Raw genomic sequence first — 13,678 nt, 5'->3', positions numbered from 1 at the left:
GTTCTTTCTCGAACCTAAAATATTTTCACAATCAATCTTGGTAAATTTGAACTTCCGCTATTTTACAACAAATAGATTATTACTCGAAACTAACTAGACAATAAAAGCATGCTTTGGAATGGACAAATTAAACCAGATCACTTTACACCATTCCACTACCTGAGATTTGTCTCTAATCTCCTGAAAATTTTCCTAAAACCGAAGTTAACCATATGGCTTTGTATTCATCTTTGAGCTCTTATAACCATAATTGACTCTGAATATTAAGAAGATCCTCTGACCTGAGCATAGAGTACTAGTTTGGCTTAAAAGTTGCTAGCTAGCTGCATCATAGATGATTTTATAGCCATGCTTTGGGAATACAGCTCCATCAGGATGCCAGTGATCATGCTAAAAAAACATTCTCTTCCCATCACCATGCCTCAAAACCTAACTAGTCTTCTAGCTTCATTCCTCAGCTTTAGTAAAGATCTCCATCCCATGAGCAATCCTGTGAAATGTATCTAGAAACTTCTCTCCTTTATGAGGATATCAACTCATTAATTCCATAGAGTTTTTCCTAGAACTCATATATAAAAATAGCGTGTGCTTGAATCAATTTTCACAAAGGGCGCTGCAAATGTGATTTTTCGTTTTATTTTTTCATTCAACTGTCTAGCGTGTATATAAGTTATGAATAACATTAGTGATAACAACTATTAACATAGTTTGTTGTGATTGAAATAATATTACTTCCACTTAAATTCATTACTAATACAATGTTTATTATGCATCAATTAAAATAAGGCATGCCAACGGTTATAAAAACTAGGTGAAAATATCATTTTGATCCATATAATTTGCTGTTATTGTTAATTTGGTTCCTACATTTTGATAGTAGTCAATTTAGTCCCTATTATTTCAACTTGTAATCAATTCAGTTTTTACTGTCAACTCACTAACAAAAATTGACTGCAAATTGGAAACAACAATAACCAAATTGATTGCTACCAAAATATAGGAACCAAATTAATAATGACTCTAAAATATAAAGATCAAAATGATATTTTTCATTAAAAACTATTACATTCCAACTCCTTTAATAGTTACAACAAAAAATTTTCTCTACCAAAGAAATAACAAAAATTTATAACAATTTCACAATATGACCAAGTTATTGCTCCACACATGGATCATTTAAAAATTTAAATTGTACTGATACAATGTAAAAGAGAAAAAAATTTTATATTAAAATTTTGTTGTGACCTAAATTAATTAATTACGGTAATTATAGATTTACATTGTACTAATCTACAATATAAAATTTACATTACTAGTACAATGTATATTATTCATACCTGAACACAGAACACCCATCATGAAGAGGAAGAAGAAGAATAGTATCGCCATGAACGTTAAAACACTGGAGTTACAACTTAATTTGCATAAAAGAGTATCGCCATGAACAGTGATACAAGGAACTCCTATAAAAGAAAAATAATAATAAATAAATAAAAAATTGCAAAATTTTGCAGCATGTTACTCTTGACAGTGTCGCACTGATCCAAAGACCGCATTTTGTCCTGGACTCCACGAGCACTAATCCTGCATTAAAATAAAAACGTTGATTTATTTTCAATATATCTTTAAGACTTAATGGCAGAATCAAATTAAGGATAGAGGCAATACCATGCTAGTCTTTTTTCTGAATAATTTTCAAGAAGAGGGATCAACTTACACTAGGAGGACAAGTAATCTTGAACCACTTCACAATCTCGTGGGATTCGGTACTTTTTTGGCAAACGAATTGCTGTGTCTAACTTTTTAGACACTCAATTCGATAGATGAATCTATCTAATCTATTCACTTAATAATAGCACAATTTTAGAGGTATGATAAATATCAAATTCGGCAGTGACTCTTAAGTCTTACCATAATTTGTATCCCAAATCAGATCTTACTCATATTTTGAATTGTAATGAAAAAAGGAAAACAAAAAAGTTATTGAACTTTTTGACTATGGAACTATAGAGCATTTTAGAATATAGGTGAAGAAGAAAACTTACACGCAAATAAAGGAGAAAACTCCCACGTGTTGGTGAGTAAAATGTCTCTTCCTAACCCTTGTCTAACATTTGCTACAAATTCCTGCGGCATGTTTGTTAAAATCAATTCCTTCAGGGCAGGCAGCTGCTCTAATCCGTCTGAACTTTCAAGCTTTTCACAGCGTCTAATTTCTAATTCTAGAAGTTGGGGCATGGCACCTTCCTCCACTGTCCACTGCTTTAATTCCTTCAAATTCCACACTTTCAATACACTGAGTTTAGGAAAGTGGCCACGATGACAAGTCATTTCTGACCCTAAGTAGGAGTCAGAAAGAAGTCTGAGAATGTTCAGCTGAGGCAGCTTCCCTAGCGCCGGCATTGGATCTTCTTTAAGTTTTGACATCGACAATGTAAGGATTTTGAGGTTTCGGGGAAGGTAACCAATGTCATCATCTGCTACCACACCAAACAAATATAACTTTGAGAGAGACTGATGGTCCTTCATAGGACTCAGCACGAGGGATAAAGGTTGACCAAAAGGATCTCTTGATCTCAACCTTAAGTTTAGAAGGTTGCCGAGTTGTGAGATGCACTTGGCTGTTTCCTCCATTGATTCTGAATGGCCCGTGAGTTCCAGTTTCCTAAGGCTAGTGAACTTTCCCAAGCCACAATCCTTGGGATCCTTGGAACCGATGAAAAGCCCCATTAAGGTCTGAAGTTGGTTTGTTGAAGACACAACTCTTGATGGCTTCTGAATGGACACCTCATTCATATAGAGATGTCGAAGTTTCTTTGCCTTCCAGATAGAACTAGGCAAAGTGGTTATACTAGTATACTTCAAATCGATGGTCTCCAGGCATGGTAGATCCCCAATTGACGCGGGACAGGATTCAAGACCTGTCCATCTCAAGCCTAAGTACTTTAGGTTCCTCAGCTCCCCCAGTTTCTTAGGTAGCTGAGGTTTGTAGACACCCTCGAGATCAAGCACCTTCAGCAGGACACGATCTCTTCCTTTGATAATTTTTTTAAGCAACGTACCAATTTCACTATTGGATGTACCTTGTTTTTCAGCTTTGAAAGAAATATACGCACATAGGTTTCCCATGTGAGATTTCGAGACACCAAATTGATCTGCGAGCCTCTGAACCTTAAATATTTCTGAATCTGCAGATGTACATTCTGACCTGCAATGGTGGACGTGTAGAAATCCCTCCTCCTCAGCTTTTGGCAAGAAGAAGCCATAGAGAAAACATGGCATACGACAGGTTTTTGGGCTTCCATCTGACTTCCTGGTTGCTATTTCAATCATGTTTCTAGACACTAATTCCTCCAAATATATCTTGGCCTTATCTTCAATGGGGACGCTAGCCTCATCAGGTGACAATTGAACAAATCCTTCCGCAAGCCACAACTGCAACAACCTTCGTTTGGGGATCTCATATGCTTTGGGAAAGAGAGCCAAATAAAGGAAACATGGCTTTAACGCAGATGGAAGTTCATTATAGCTCATCAAAGCTACAATATTTAAGAGAGCTGATTTATCTTCACCAAATTGTGAACGATCAATTACTCTTGACCAGTCACTTAATTCTATGGTTGACAACAGTCCTCCCAGAAGGAGGATTGCCGGAGGCAAACCCTGACATATTCCCAAAATTTCTTCTCTAAAGTTGTTTAGGTCTGAACTATTTTCTGGTGATCTGCGGCTGCCTACATTCTTCAAGAACAATACCCAACTCTCCTCTTCAGTTAACTGCCTCATATTCAGTGGACAACTCCATGGGTCAGCTTCTGATGCTACATTAAAATGGCGAGTAGTAAGGATGACCCTGCTTCCATTTGTGGCGTCTGCAAAGGGACGTAAAAGTTTGAACCACATGTCCTCCGTGCACACATCATCCAACACCATTAGAAACCTGAACTTCATTAAAGTCTGGAAAACCAACTGACGTAGCTCCTTCTCGCTCATAAGCTCTATGTCCTTCAATAAGCGTAGCGGAATCTGTTTGAGTATGATGAGCAAGAGATCCTTATATGCAAACTCTTCACGGACATGGACCCAGAGACGGCATTGGAAGTGCTGCCGAATGTCTAGTCTCTTATAAACATGCCTTGCCAGAGCTGTCTTGCCAACTGCTTCTTCGCTCACCAGTGAAATCACACTGAGGTTTTCCTCAGTGCTGTCCAGAAGTCGAGATACTAGCTCCCTTTCGGCATCTTCACATCCAACAAGTGCTGAAACTTCACTGGTTGGATAAAGGGGGCCGCCTTGCATTTCCGTAGATGCCATGGATACAGCACTAAAAGTATGTTTGAAAGAGAGAGGAAAGGGCAAGATATAATAAAGAAAAAAAAAATTAAAAAGACTCCGTTTCCACTGTTTGGTTTATGTCCAGGAAAGTTTTAAATAAAAGGATGCTCCTTAACATTTTTTATTCATTAATAAGATGGACTCCAAGTCCTGCTTGGTGTTAATACTCATTTTTGCAAATTCATATCCAAAAGTTCATGAAGAGAAAAGCCCAAGAAAACCCCAAGAGATGGATCAAGGCATGAGCAAAGAAATAGAAAATTGGGTCATATTTCAAAGGCCCATAGAAAGAAAAAATTGAAAGGGTCAGTAAGCGCTCAATGCAATAAAATAGAGCAAAATCACAAAGCCCACAATGCCCTTGTACAAGGGGATAAGGATAAACTCAAAATTTCAGCATTTACTTCTCTCAGTTTTATTTAATTTCTTGGTATATACTAGATACTGTTGTGTGGTTATAAGTAAGCATGAAGTTCCAAACCTCAATATACTGCTTTCGACATTAATTTGTTATCAAAAACAGTGGTCAGAATCCTGAAATACAATTTTTTGGTTTTGCAAGCTGGAATTGGTAAATATAAATGAAAGACTGGAATTGGCATATACTAGATACTGTACTGCTTTTGTATGTTAATTTGTTATTGACTTGCTATAAAGAGTGGTCAGAACTATTAAATGCAATTTTGTGGTTGTCATTGATGATGAGCTTAAACATTTGCAAGCTGGAAACAGTGAACATAGAAGAAAGACTGGTGTTACTTTCTTTTTCTATATGCTGAACTTGTCACAACTAATCCATATTCAATATCAAAATGTGCTTTACACTTACCGTTTCATTAGACTTGCTTAGATTTTTCTGATTTGATCAGCCATTGCCTTCTGACTTGTGTTTTGTACGTGACATGTTATTTTGCACTGTTGTACATTCAACAAAGTATAAGATGGAACTATATATATATAAAAGAGATGAGCCAAACATTTAAAAGTTTTTAGAACCATGTAACTGTAGCTAGAGTCATGACATTTTGTTAGGGGTTTTGATTGATTAAATGTATCACATTGTATTGAGTGTGGGAGTTGAATTGGGGTGATCCTAGTGACAACCTCAAGGTTTGTTGTAAAAATGTAATAAATATGGGTTTGCCCAAAAATAAGTACTGTTTTGTTTAGCTGAATAGATGATGTAGAATTAGCTTCAGCACTGCATTTATTTGGTTTGGTTGCGTGTTGATTTGGAAAAGATTATTTATCCACATTGGTAGTCTAGATAAATGTACTTTTGATAAGAGTGATCATTCCTCCTTTTGATAAATATTGCTTCTTCCAACTTGCTAGTTTATTTTCTACCTTTTCAATGATTTCTTTCCAAACTGGTTGTGTCGTAAAGGGCAAACCTGGAGTAATCCCAAATATACCATAGGTAGAGTTACCACCCTAAAACCCAAAACCAAGCCTAGCTTCATTACACCTGTTGGTACAAGCTCTGTTTTACTTAGGTTAGCCCTTAATTCTGAGACTGCTTCAAAACTGAGAAGGAAAACATCAGATAGAGCCAAGTTGATCAGAATTTACATCAAAATAGCATTGTATCATGAGCAAACAAAAGGGGAGAGCTGTCCATAACCCCTTCACTTCCTTCCTCAACTTGAAATGCAGCTAAGTACCCACCCTTCACAGCATTGTGTAACATCCTATTATGTACTTCCAAAACCAAAATTAGAAGAAGCATGGAGAAAGGGTCTCATTTTCTCAGTCCTCTTGAACTATTAGAAAAGAAAATTGTGGTTCTATTTACCATGGTTGACAACCAAATTGTCCAAATAGAAAACCAAACCCACCTCCTCCTTCACCAAAATTGAGTCCAACAGATATATGGCATAGCCCTAGTTAAAATAATCACATATCATTTCAGTGTACAGTCTATAAATTACTCTAAAAACACTGCCATCGAGTTTGCTTTCAAAGACATTTATTGGAAATAAATACCAAATAAGGGATTTTCCAACCTTTATTGAAAGCATTTGGGTCTAACACAAGACACCTATTGTTCACTTTTGGAATTTAAGTGACATAAATAGCATTAAAGATTTCTCAAACTTGTAGTCATTATAGAGCTTCATTTCCACAAAATCCACTCAAACTTCTTCAGTAATAACCTTCTTCTTTTTTGTTTCACTGTTCTCTAACACTTTAAGTCTCTGGCCACAATCTTTGGTAGCCAAACTTTTCATGTTACAATCTTTGGGTTCTAGTTATTTTCTAGCAGGGTTTTGTATCTCTTTTTCTTTAGTAAAGCTTCTATTTGATGACTCTTCATACCCGAAAGATTTAGAGGATTCTCTCTTTGAATTCACTTTTTTTAGATAGAGGTCATTCACGCTTAAATTTGATTCTTCTTCATGCCCAAAACATTTGGAGTAGGTAAAGTCATCCACCTCATCCCTTACTATGTTTGTAATTTTGAAGCTTAATATGCAAGAAATTTGAAAATGTAGACATCTTCATAGCTTCCTTTTTCTCCTGTTTAAATGGTTGATTGTGTGGATTTTCTATAATGGGTTGCTTTCTAGTTTCTAATATGATATTTGTTGGTTTTACTTAGTTCAAATAATTTTTTGTATTTCAACCATCCAAGCCTTTTAGTGTATCTATTGCTACCAAATTTCCAGGTTGACTTCAGATGAAGAAGAGAGAGTGCTACAAAAGGCAAGACACCTGCTACAAGAGGCAATACAAGGAGAAGAGAGTGAATGCCAGTTTCAACAGGAAATAGTACAGCATCACGAAGGAATAATACGTCAACAAGAGACAATGCTAATGATTCTACAAGGGGCAACGACACGCGATGAGGGAGTATGTCAGCAACAAGAGGCATTGCTGTGTAAACAAGTGACAATACTACAACAGCAAATGGAGAAAATAGCCACTTTAATATCAAAAATGGAGAAAATGGATACTCTAAAATGAAAAGTGGTCTTTATAATTCAAGAATTAAGGGGCCAGGTTAGTACTTTGGTGTGCTTTTGTTATAAATATATATATATATATATATATATTTTTTTTTTTTTTAAATGTAAATGTATTACTTTATGCAGTATATAGAGTTGTGTTATATTGTTAATTGGAGTTCTTTATCTAATATTATAGGCTGAAGTACAGACAATACTACAACAGCAGATGGAGAAAATGACCTTTTTAAAATCACAATTGGAGAGAATGGACACTATAAAATCAAAAGTGCTATTTTTGATTCAACAATTCAGGGGGCAGGTTATTATTTTGTTGTGCTTTTATTATAAATATATTGCGTTTTTTTTTTTTTTTTAAGTAAATGCGTTACTTTATGCAGTATTTAGAGTTGTGTTATAATGTTAATTGGAGTCATTTATCTTATTTATTAGGCTGGGGACATGTTTAGTGGTGCTGGAGATCAAACTTTAACACAAGTGCAACAAAGATCCTCTTCTGCAGGTCAGGAATTGTGACCTTGCGGTGGGAATGAGATTTTTTTTTCTTAAAGTTGGGAAATTATGGTCTTGATTTGACACACTAAAATTTGTGATTGACATGAAAGGTATTGTTTTGTATGTTTTGAAGTAGATGAAAAAAATATTAGTCTTCTATGAATTTAGTAAATTATGTATTATGAAAGGATATTCTTTTAGATGGTTTTATTTGATTATATAAATATATATGTATATATATATATGTGTGTATAAAATTGATAAAAAGATAATAAGGCTACTTTCATCGACCAAACATACTGTCTAAAGAGTTATGGTTCATAATGATTTAGGAAAAATTACAATTTACCTCATAGCATATAATTAGAACAATATATGTCCAATTTGAATTATCTTCTTGATACAGTTAATCTTCTTGACATTACAAACTCATTTTATTGACTAAAAAAAATGGCAGCCACTTTGGATGAATTTACCATGGGAAAATTATTGATTTCATCTTCCCAAACTAAAACATCTGCCTGTAACAACTATTTTTTAGTAACCATGTCTTACAACTGAATATATAAAATCATTACACGCGTTCTTGATCTCACGCGTGATCTGAATATATAAAATCATGACGTGTCCTTGGGCAGTTGGGCTGAATATATAAGATCATCCCTTCTCTCTCACTATGCAGATGCCACATAGGAGACAGGTATAGTGTGTGCCAGTAGTATTTTCACCATTGTTTGTAACAAGCAGTGACTATAGAGGTGTCTACTGACAATTTATGTTTTTGCGGAATATCTAGTGACATTACCCAGATAATTGATGCGATTGCAAGTGTTAAAGGAAATTTGGGGTCATATAGCATTTATAAAGTGAACTAGCTTCCATCTCAAGTAACATGCCTATGCATTCTTATTTAGTAGTCAAAGACCTATATTATTAATAGAGAATGGATAGATGGGGTCATCTGGCCTTAAAACTCGATTTGAATAAGACTTATGGTAGGGTAAAATGAGTGTTTCTTGAAAATATTGATAAGATGATTGGGTTTTCATGAATAATGGATATCAATTGTAAAGAAATGTCTCTATTGTTATTTTATTTTGTTAAATGGAGAACCAAAGGGATATATTTATCCCATGAGGGGTTTGAAATAAGGCCCTCTCTCTCTCTCTCTCTCCTACATGCATTTGCATTGGGTGCAAACTAAAAAAAGCTTACATGGAGTGGTCAGTGGCAGATGAATTCCAAAAATTACTCACATTTGAGTTTAGCACTGAATCAATATGAAAAATACCTCTTACTACCCTCATTGAATTTGAAGATAAAAATAAAAAAATAAAAAAGCATTTGTTGAAGTAAAAGAAAGGATATGGAAGAAGCTTCAAAAGTCGAAAAGAGAAGTTGCTATTTCAAGCCGGGAAAGAAACACTAATCAAGGTAGTGGCCTATGTCATTTTTATATATGCTATGAGTTGTTTCAGTTTAGGCTCTTAGAGGAATCATGCGAGACTTGGTTTCTAAGATGTGAAAATTCTAGTAGATTCATATGGACAGAGAAAGGGAAAAAAAAAAACTAGTTGAGATGGGACAAAATGTGGGTACCCAAGTAACAAGCAGGAATGGGATTTAAAGCACTTTGTGAGTTTAATTTAGCTTCTTTTTTATGTTTTTTTTTTTTTTTAAATTATAATCGAGTTTAATTTAGCTTTACTAGCAAAGTACGGTGGCAGTTAATGAGTGATAGCAGTTCACTTCTTTAGAGTAAACTAAACAAAGCCAGATATTTTCTAATAAGCAATTTCATGGAGGCAAATTTGAATGGAGCTGGTTCATATGCTTAGAGAAGTATCTTTAGGGGCACGAATGATAATCAGTATATGTATGAGATGGAGAATGGGTGATGTCAAGATTTGGAGTGACAAATAGCTCTCCACCCCAATACCTTATATGCTAGTCTCACCAGTAAAGCTCCACCCCGAAGCTGTAGTGAGCTCACTAATTGATCATAGATGAACATAGCAGAGAGTGGAACTGAAGATTGATAGACTACATCTTCATGCCATAGAGATGAAAAGCAATAAAGGAAATTCCAATGAGTTGTAGGTTACCCGAAGCTAAATAGATTTGGGTGCTACATTGTCAAAAGTGTGTATTCTATTTTGATGAAGGAGAAAGGAATGCAAAAACTAGAGGGGAGCACAACTGCACAAGTAGACACGAGCAAGAAGTTGTGGAAGAAGTAAATATAGACTCTTCAGATCGGTTTTGGCACTTTCTGGCAGCATGGAAATAAGCTGCAAGAGTCAAGAAAATACATTTTTTCACACTAGTTCACTTCAATTGTAAATTGGCAAGTTGTTAATGGTATGTGATAATGTGAAATCAGTAACTGGCCCATATGAGAACCAATAAAAATTCACAAACTCAATTGCTACAAAAAATATGGTGAAAATTATTATGCCTATAACATTATTAAATAAGTTGTGAAAATTATTATATCTCTTTTGGATGAGATAAATGTAAGGACTATAGATGGAATGATTATCACCTATTCTATTCTAGATTTTTGCTATTCTAGATTTTTGCCTTGAGAAAGTGGAAAATCAAGGTTCTAATTCATTTCTTTAGAAATTTGTTTTTTTTTTTCTTGTTCAATAAATTATACTATAGGAGCATTCACATCAGCTTATATAAAAATCATGGTTTAGTTTATAATAAAAACCTAGTCTTTGCAGAATTTCCAGCACCACTTTCTCTGGGAGATAGTCTGACATTACTAACCCTAATTTCAAGGTTTTCTGAAATTTTCATTTTCAATTTCTAGCTTTGGTTCGACTTTCTATGTTTTTTTTTTTGGCGCTGTTCTACTTTGTTATAATCAAACTAATTAGCGCCAAGATTTTTAACTTTTATCACAAAAATTAGGGGCAAGTCTCCCGCCATGTACCAAATTGGAGCAAAATGGACCGTATTGGACTAAAGTAAATTGAATAAACAAACCTACACTACAGTTGAAATAAAATCAGAGATAAAATACAGCATTCTCAATTGATATCATCGTGAAAATATTCCTACAATAAATAATCAGCAGAACAGCAAATATACTACAGCAGAAAAATGTAATGACATCAATTCCCCCTTCAAGGAAGGCAGGTCTCAACAATCAGGTCCCAAAAATCCTATTATCTATTGCAGTTCCTTACCTGAATCACCAAGTATAAGCTACTAAAAACTGTCATATGGCACAATTGACACGGAGACTTCGCCTAAAAGTGTCTTCACAAGCTTCAAACTTTCTCAATGGGCAAAAACATAGTCATTGCGTCTTGGTGGTCTATCAGGAACTGAACCTGGCTTGAACTTGGAAGCCTCGTGTCTTGCAAGTTCATTAGGAACACTACTGTTACTCTGGATAAGCATCTGCTTGAGATCATAGAAGACATCAGAGTCTGAAAGAGTCAAGAATGTAGTGGCCACACCCGTCTTGCCTGCACGCCCTGTTCGTCCAATACGATGCGTGTATGTGTCAATACTCCCATGCATATCGAAATTTATGACTTGGGCGACATTGGGTATGTCAATCCCACGCCCCGCAACATCGGTGGCAACAAGGACATTGTATCTTTTTGTCCTAAACCCCTCAAGACTAATTTCCCTCTGCTCCTGCGACTTTCCACCATGTAAGGTTGTAACACGATAGCCTGCCTTATCCAAGTTCTTGGCAACATTATCTGCATTCTTCCTAGTGTTAACAAACACAATTGCAGTCTTATCACCAAGTTCGTTAAGCAATCTTTGTAACCTAGAAAACTTCTCCGATTCCTTAACCATCATCACATGTTGGGATATCAAATCTGTGGTCTTTCCAGCAGTGCCTATAGTTACCACAACAGGATTCCTCAGATACTTTCTAGCAAGGCGCTCCACTGCAGGCGGCATGGTGGCACTAAACATATAAGTGGTTCTATAAATCTTCTTCCCATCAAGCTCTTCATCTTCGTTTTCGGGTTTCAAATTGCTAGAAGGCATTGCATCCAACACACCCATAACCTGTGGCTCAAATCCCATATCTATCATCCGATCAGCCTCATCAAGAACAACATAATTACACTGATTGAGAACCGCGTAACGCCTCTCCAAACAATCAATCAAACGCCCCGGTGTAGCGATGACAACCTCACACCCTTGCCTAATTTTAAACCCTTGTTCCTCAATCGACTGCCCACCAACAATGGAGACCACTCTGATCCCCAAATGCTCAGCAAACTTATTAGTTTCTTCCTCAATCTGTTGAGCAAGCTCGCGAGTGGGTGCCATTACAACTGCATAAGGCCCTTCGGCCTCGTTCTCTTCATTCATTGGAGGCAGCCTAGTAATGTAACTGAGCATAGGGAGAACGAAAGCAGCAGTCTTGCCAGAACCGGTTTCGGCAATCCCAATCACGTCGCGCTGTTGTAGGCCGAGTGGAATGGCCGCCATTTGAATAGGCGAAGGCTTCTTGTACCCGGCTTTCTCGACCGCCTTCAACAGCTCTCGACTCAATTTGCTCTCGTCCCAAGCCCTCATAGGGCTAGGAATCTTCGAACCCCTGTAGGAGATACTGAAATCCTCTCTGAAAATCCTCCAATCTCTCTCCCTCATTTCCTCGAGCTTCTTATCACTCCAGTGCCGATCGACTCTCATGTCCAGATTGCCGTACTTTTCAGCAGCTTGTTCTTTGAGTTTCTGAGCCGCCGCCTCCTCCGGCCTCTCCTCCACCCCATCCTTCCGGCGAATCTCCTCGCGCGTCTCCTTCTCGTTCTTGGCAGCGAGCTTCTTCTGCTCGCGGCGGTCGACGCCGGCGCGGAAGCCTCTTCCGAACAAGGGCTGAGCCTCGTGAGGGTTTTGGTAGAGTGCGTTCAGGTCACGAGAAGTGTCCTCCGTGTTCTCCCAATCGAACGAGAATCTGAACTTGTCGCTGGGTCTGATAACTCGCTTCTTAGGCTTCTTCGACCCTAAGTACTGCTCTTTAATGGAGTCGAACTCTTTCACGCGCTCTCGCTCCGCCAATTTCTCCAACCGCGCGCGCTCGCGAGACTTGGCATCCTCTTCGCGGTCACGGTCTCTATTGCGTCGATCTCGGTCACGATCACGGTCGCGATCGCGATCGCGGTGGCGATCGGAATCGGAGGGTTTGTTGAGATCGTGGCTGTTGTGGTTGTTGGAAGCGGAGGAGAGGAGGCTTTGACGGCTTTTGTTGATTTCGTCGGCTTCTTGTTGACGGCGTTTTAGGGCTAAGGCTTCACGCTCCGCTCTCGTTATGAAAACGGGTTTCAAGGCGGAGCTTGTGACGTTGACGGCGGAAACGTCTTTAGTTAAACTACGTTTCATGGTGGAAGTCAGAGAGATACTTTGGGTTTGCGTGTGTGAGAGAGAGAAAGAAAGAGATGTCTTGGTTAAGATTAGATTATATAGTGGGTGGCGTTAGTTCTAGAGCCTTCCAGAAACACAGGTCGGTAGGACTGTGCGTTCCCGAATCGGATAAGGGCTGCGTTCTTTACTTCTTTCTAGCGTGTAGCTCATTCTAAGGAAAATCTAATCTTCGGTTCGGTCCATATCTATGCTTTGGGATATTTATTTTTTATTTTTTGATAAAATATACTTTGGGATATTTATTTTTTATTTTATGATAAAATATACTTTGGGATATTTAAGTTATACTTTGGGATAAAATATACTTAGTTTGGAGAATATTTGTGTGGATATGGATTTTGAATTCCTTGTTTATTTGCTTTCTAATTCTTCTATGGTTAACCTTAGCCTTGAACCTTTGTTATCTGACTGCAGGAACATGATGAAGACGTTCCTTAACTGCTTTGTGGTGCATGTTTATAGGGAGGCAA

At 37.2% G+C, this 13,678-nt stretch overlaps 2 protein-coding genes and 1 long non-coding RNA gene across 3 annotated transcripts; 1 reads left to right on the top strand and 2 right to left on the bottom strand.

The window, feature by feature from the left end:
* Positions 1-1,303: 1,303 nt before the first annotated feature.
* LOC126723540 (inactive disease susceptibility protein LOV1-like) lies at positions 1,304-4,396 on the bottom strand. The gene is made up of 2 exons (XM_050427066.1): positions 2,046-4,396; positions 1,304-1,584 (listed from the first exon to the last, which is right to left on the bottom strand). Coding segments are annotated over exons 1-2 (2,271 nt in total). The 5' UTR covers positions 4,315-4,396; the 3' UTR covers positions 1,304-1,582.
* A 2,906-nt stretch (positions 4,397-7,302) lies between these two features.
* Positions 7,303-7,999, top strand: LOC126724536 (uncharacterized). The gene is made up of 3 exons (XR_007655024.1): positions 7,303-7,338; positions 7,483-7,605; positions 7,737-7,999. It is a non-coding gene; the product is annotated as an uncharacterized LOC126724536 (long non-coding RNA).
* A 2,821-nt stretch (positions 8,000-10,820) lies between these two features.
* LOC126723538 (DEAD-box ATP-dependent RNA helicase 21-like) lies at positions 10,821-13,350 on the bottom strand. Its single transcript, XM_050427065.1, has one exon. It carries the CDS (start codon positions 13,164-13,166, stop codon positions 11,094-11,096), a length of 2,073 nt encoding a protein of 690 aa, XP_050283022.1. The 5' UTR covers positions 13,167-13,350; the 3' UTR covers positions 10,821-11,093.
* Positions 13,351-13,678: the final 328 nt, after the last annotated feature.

Source organism: Quercus robur, chromosome 4 (assembly GCF_932294415.1).
Source record: "Quercus robur chromosome 4, dhQueRobu3.1, whole genome shotgun sequence".
Taxonomy (NCBI): Eukaryota; Viridiplantae; Streptophyta; class Magnoliopsida; order Fagales; family Fagaceae; genus Quercus; species Quercus robur.
The sequence above is the reverse complement of the archived record's forward strand: the minus strand, read 5'-3'. Positions and strand labels throughout refer to the sequence as shown.

Bases quoted from the DNA above. Each gene is read 5' to 3' on its own strand.
- LOC126723540 (XM_050427066.1), bottom strand. From the start codon at position 4,314: ATGGCATCTACGGAAATGCAAGGCGGCCCCCTTTATCCAACCAGTGAA.
- LOC126723538 (XM_050427065.1), bottom strand. From the start codon at position 13,166: ATGAAACGTAGTTTAACTAAAGACGTTTCCGCCGTCAACGTCACAAGC.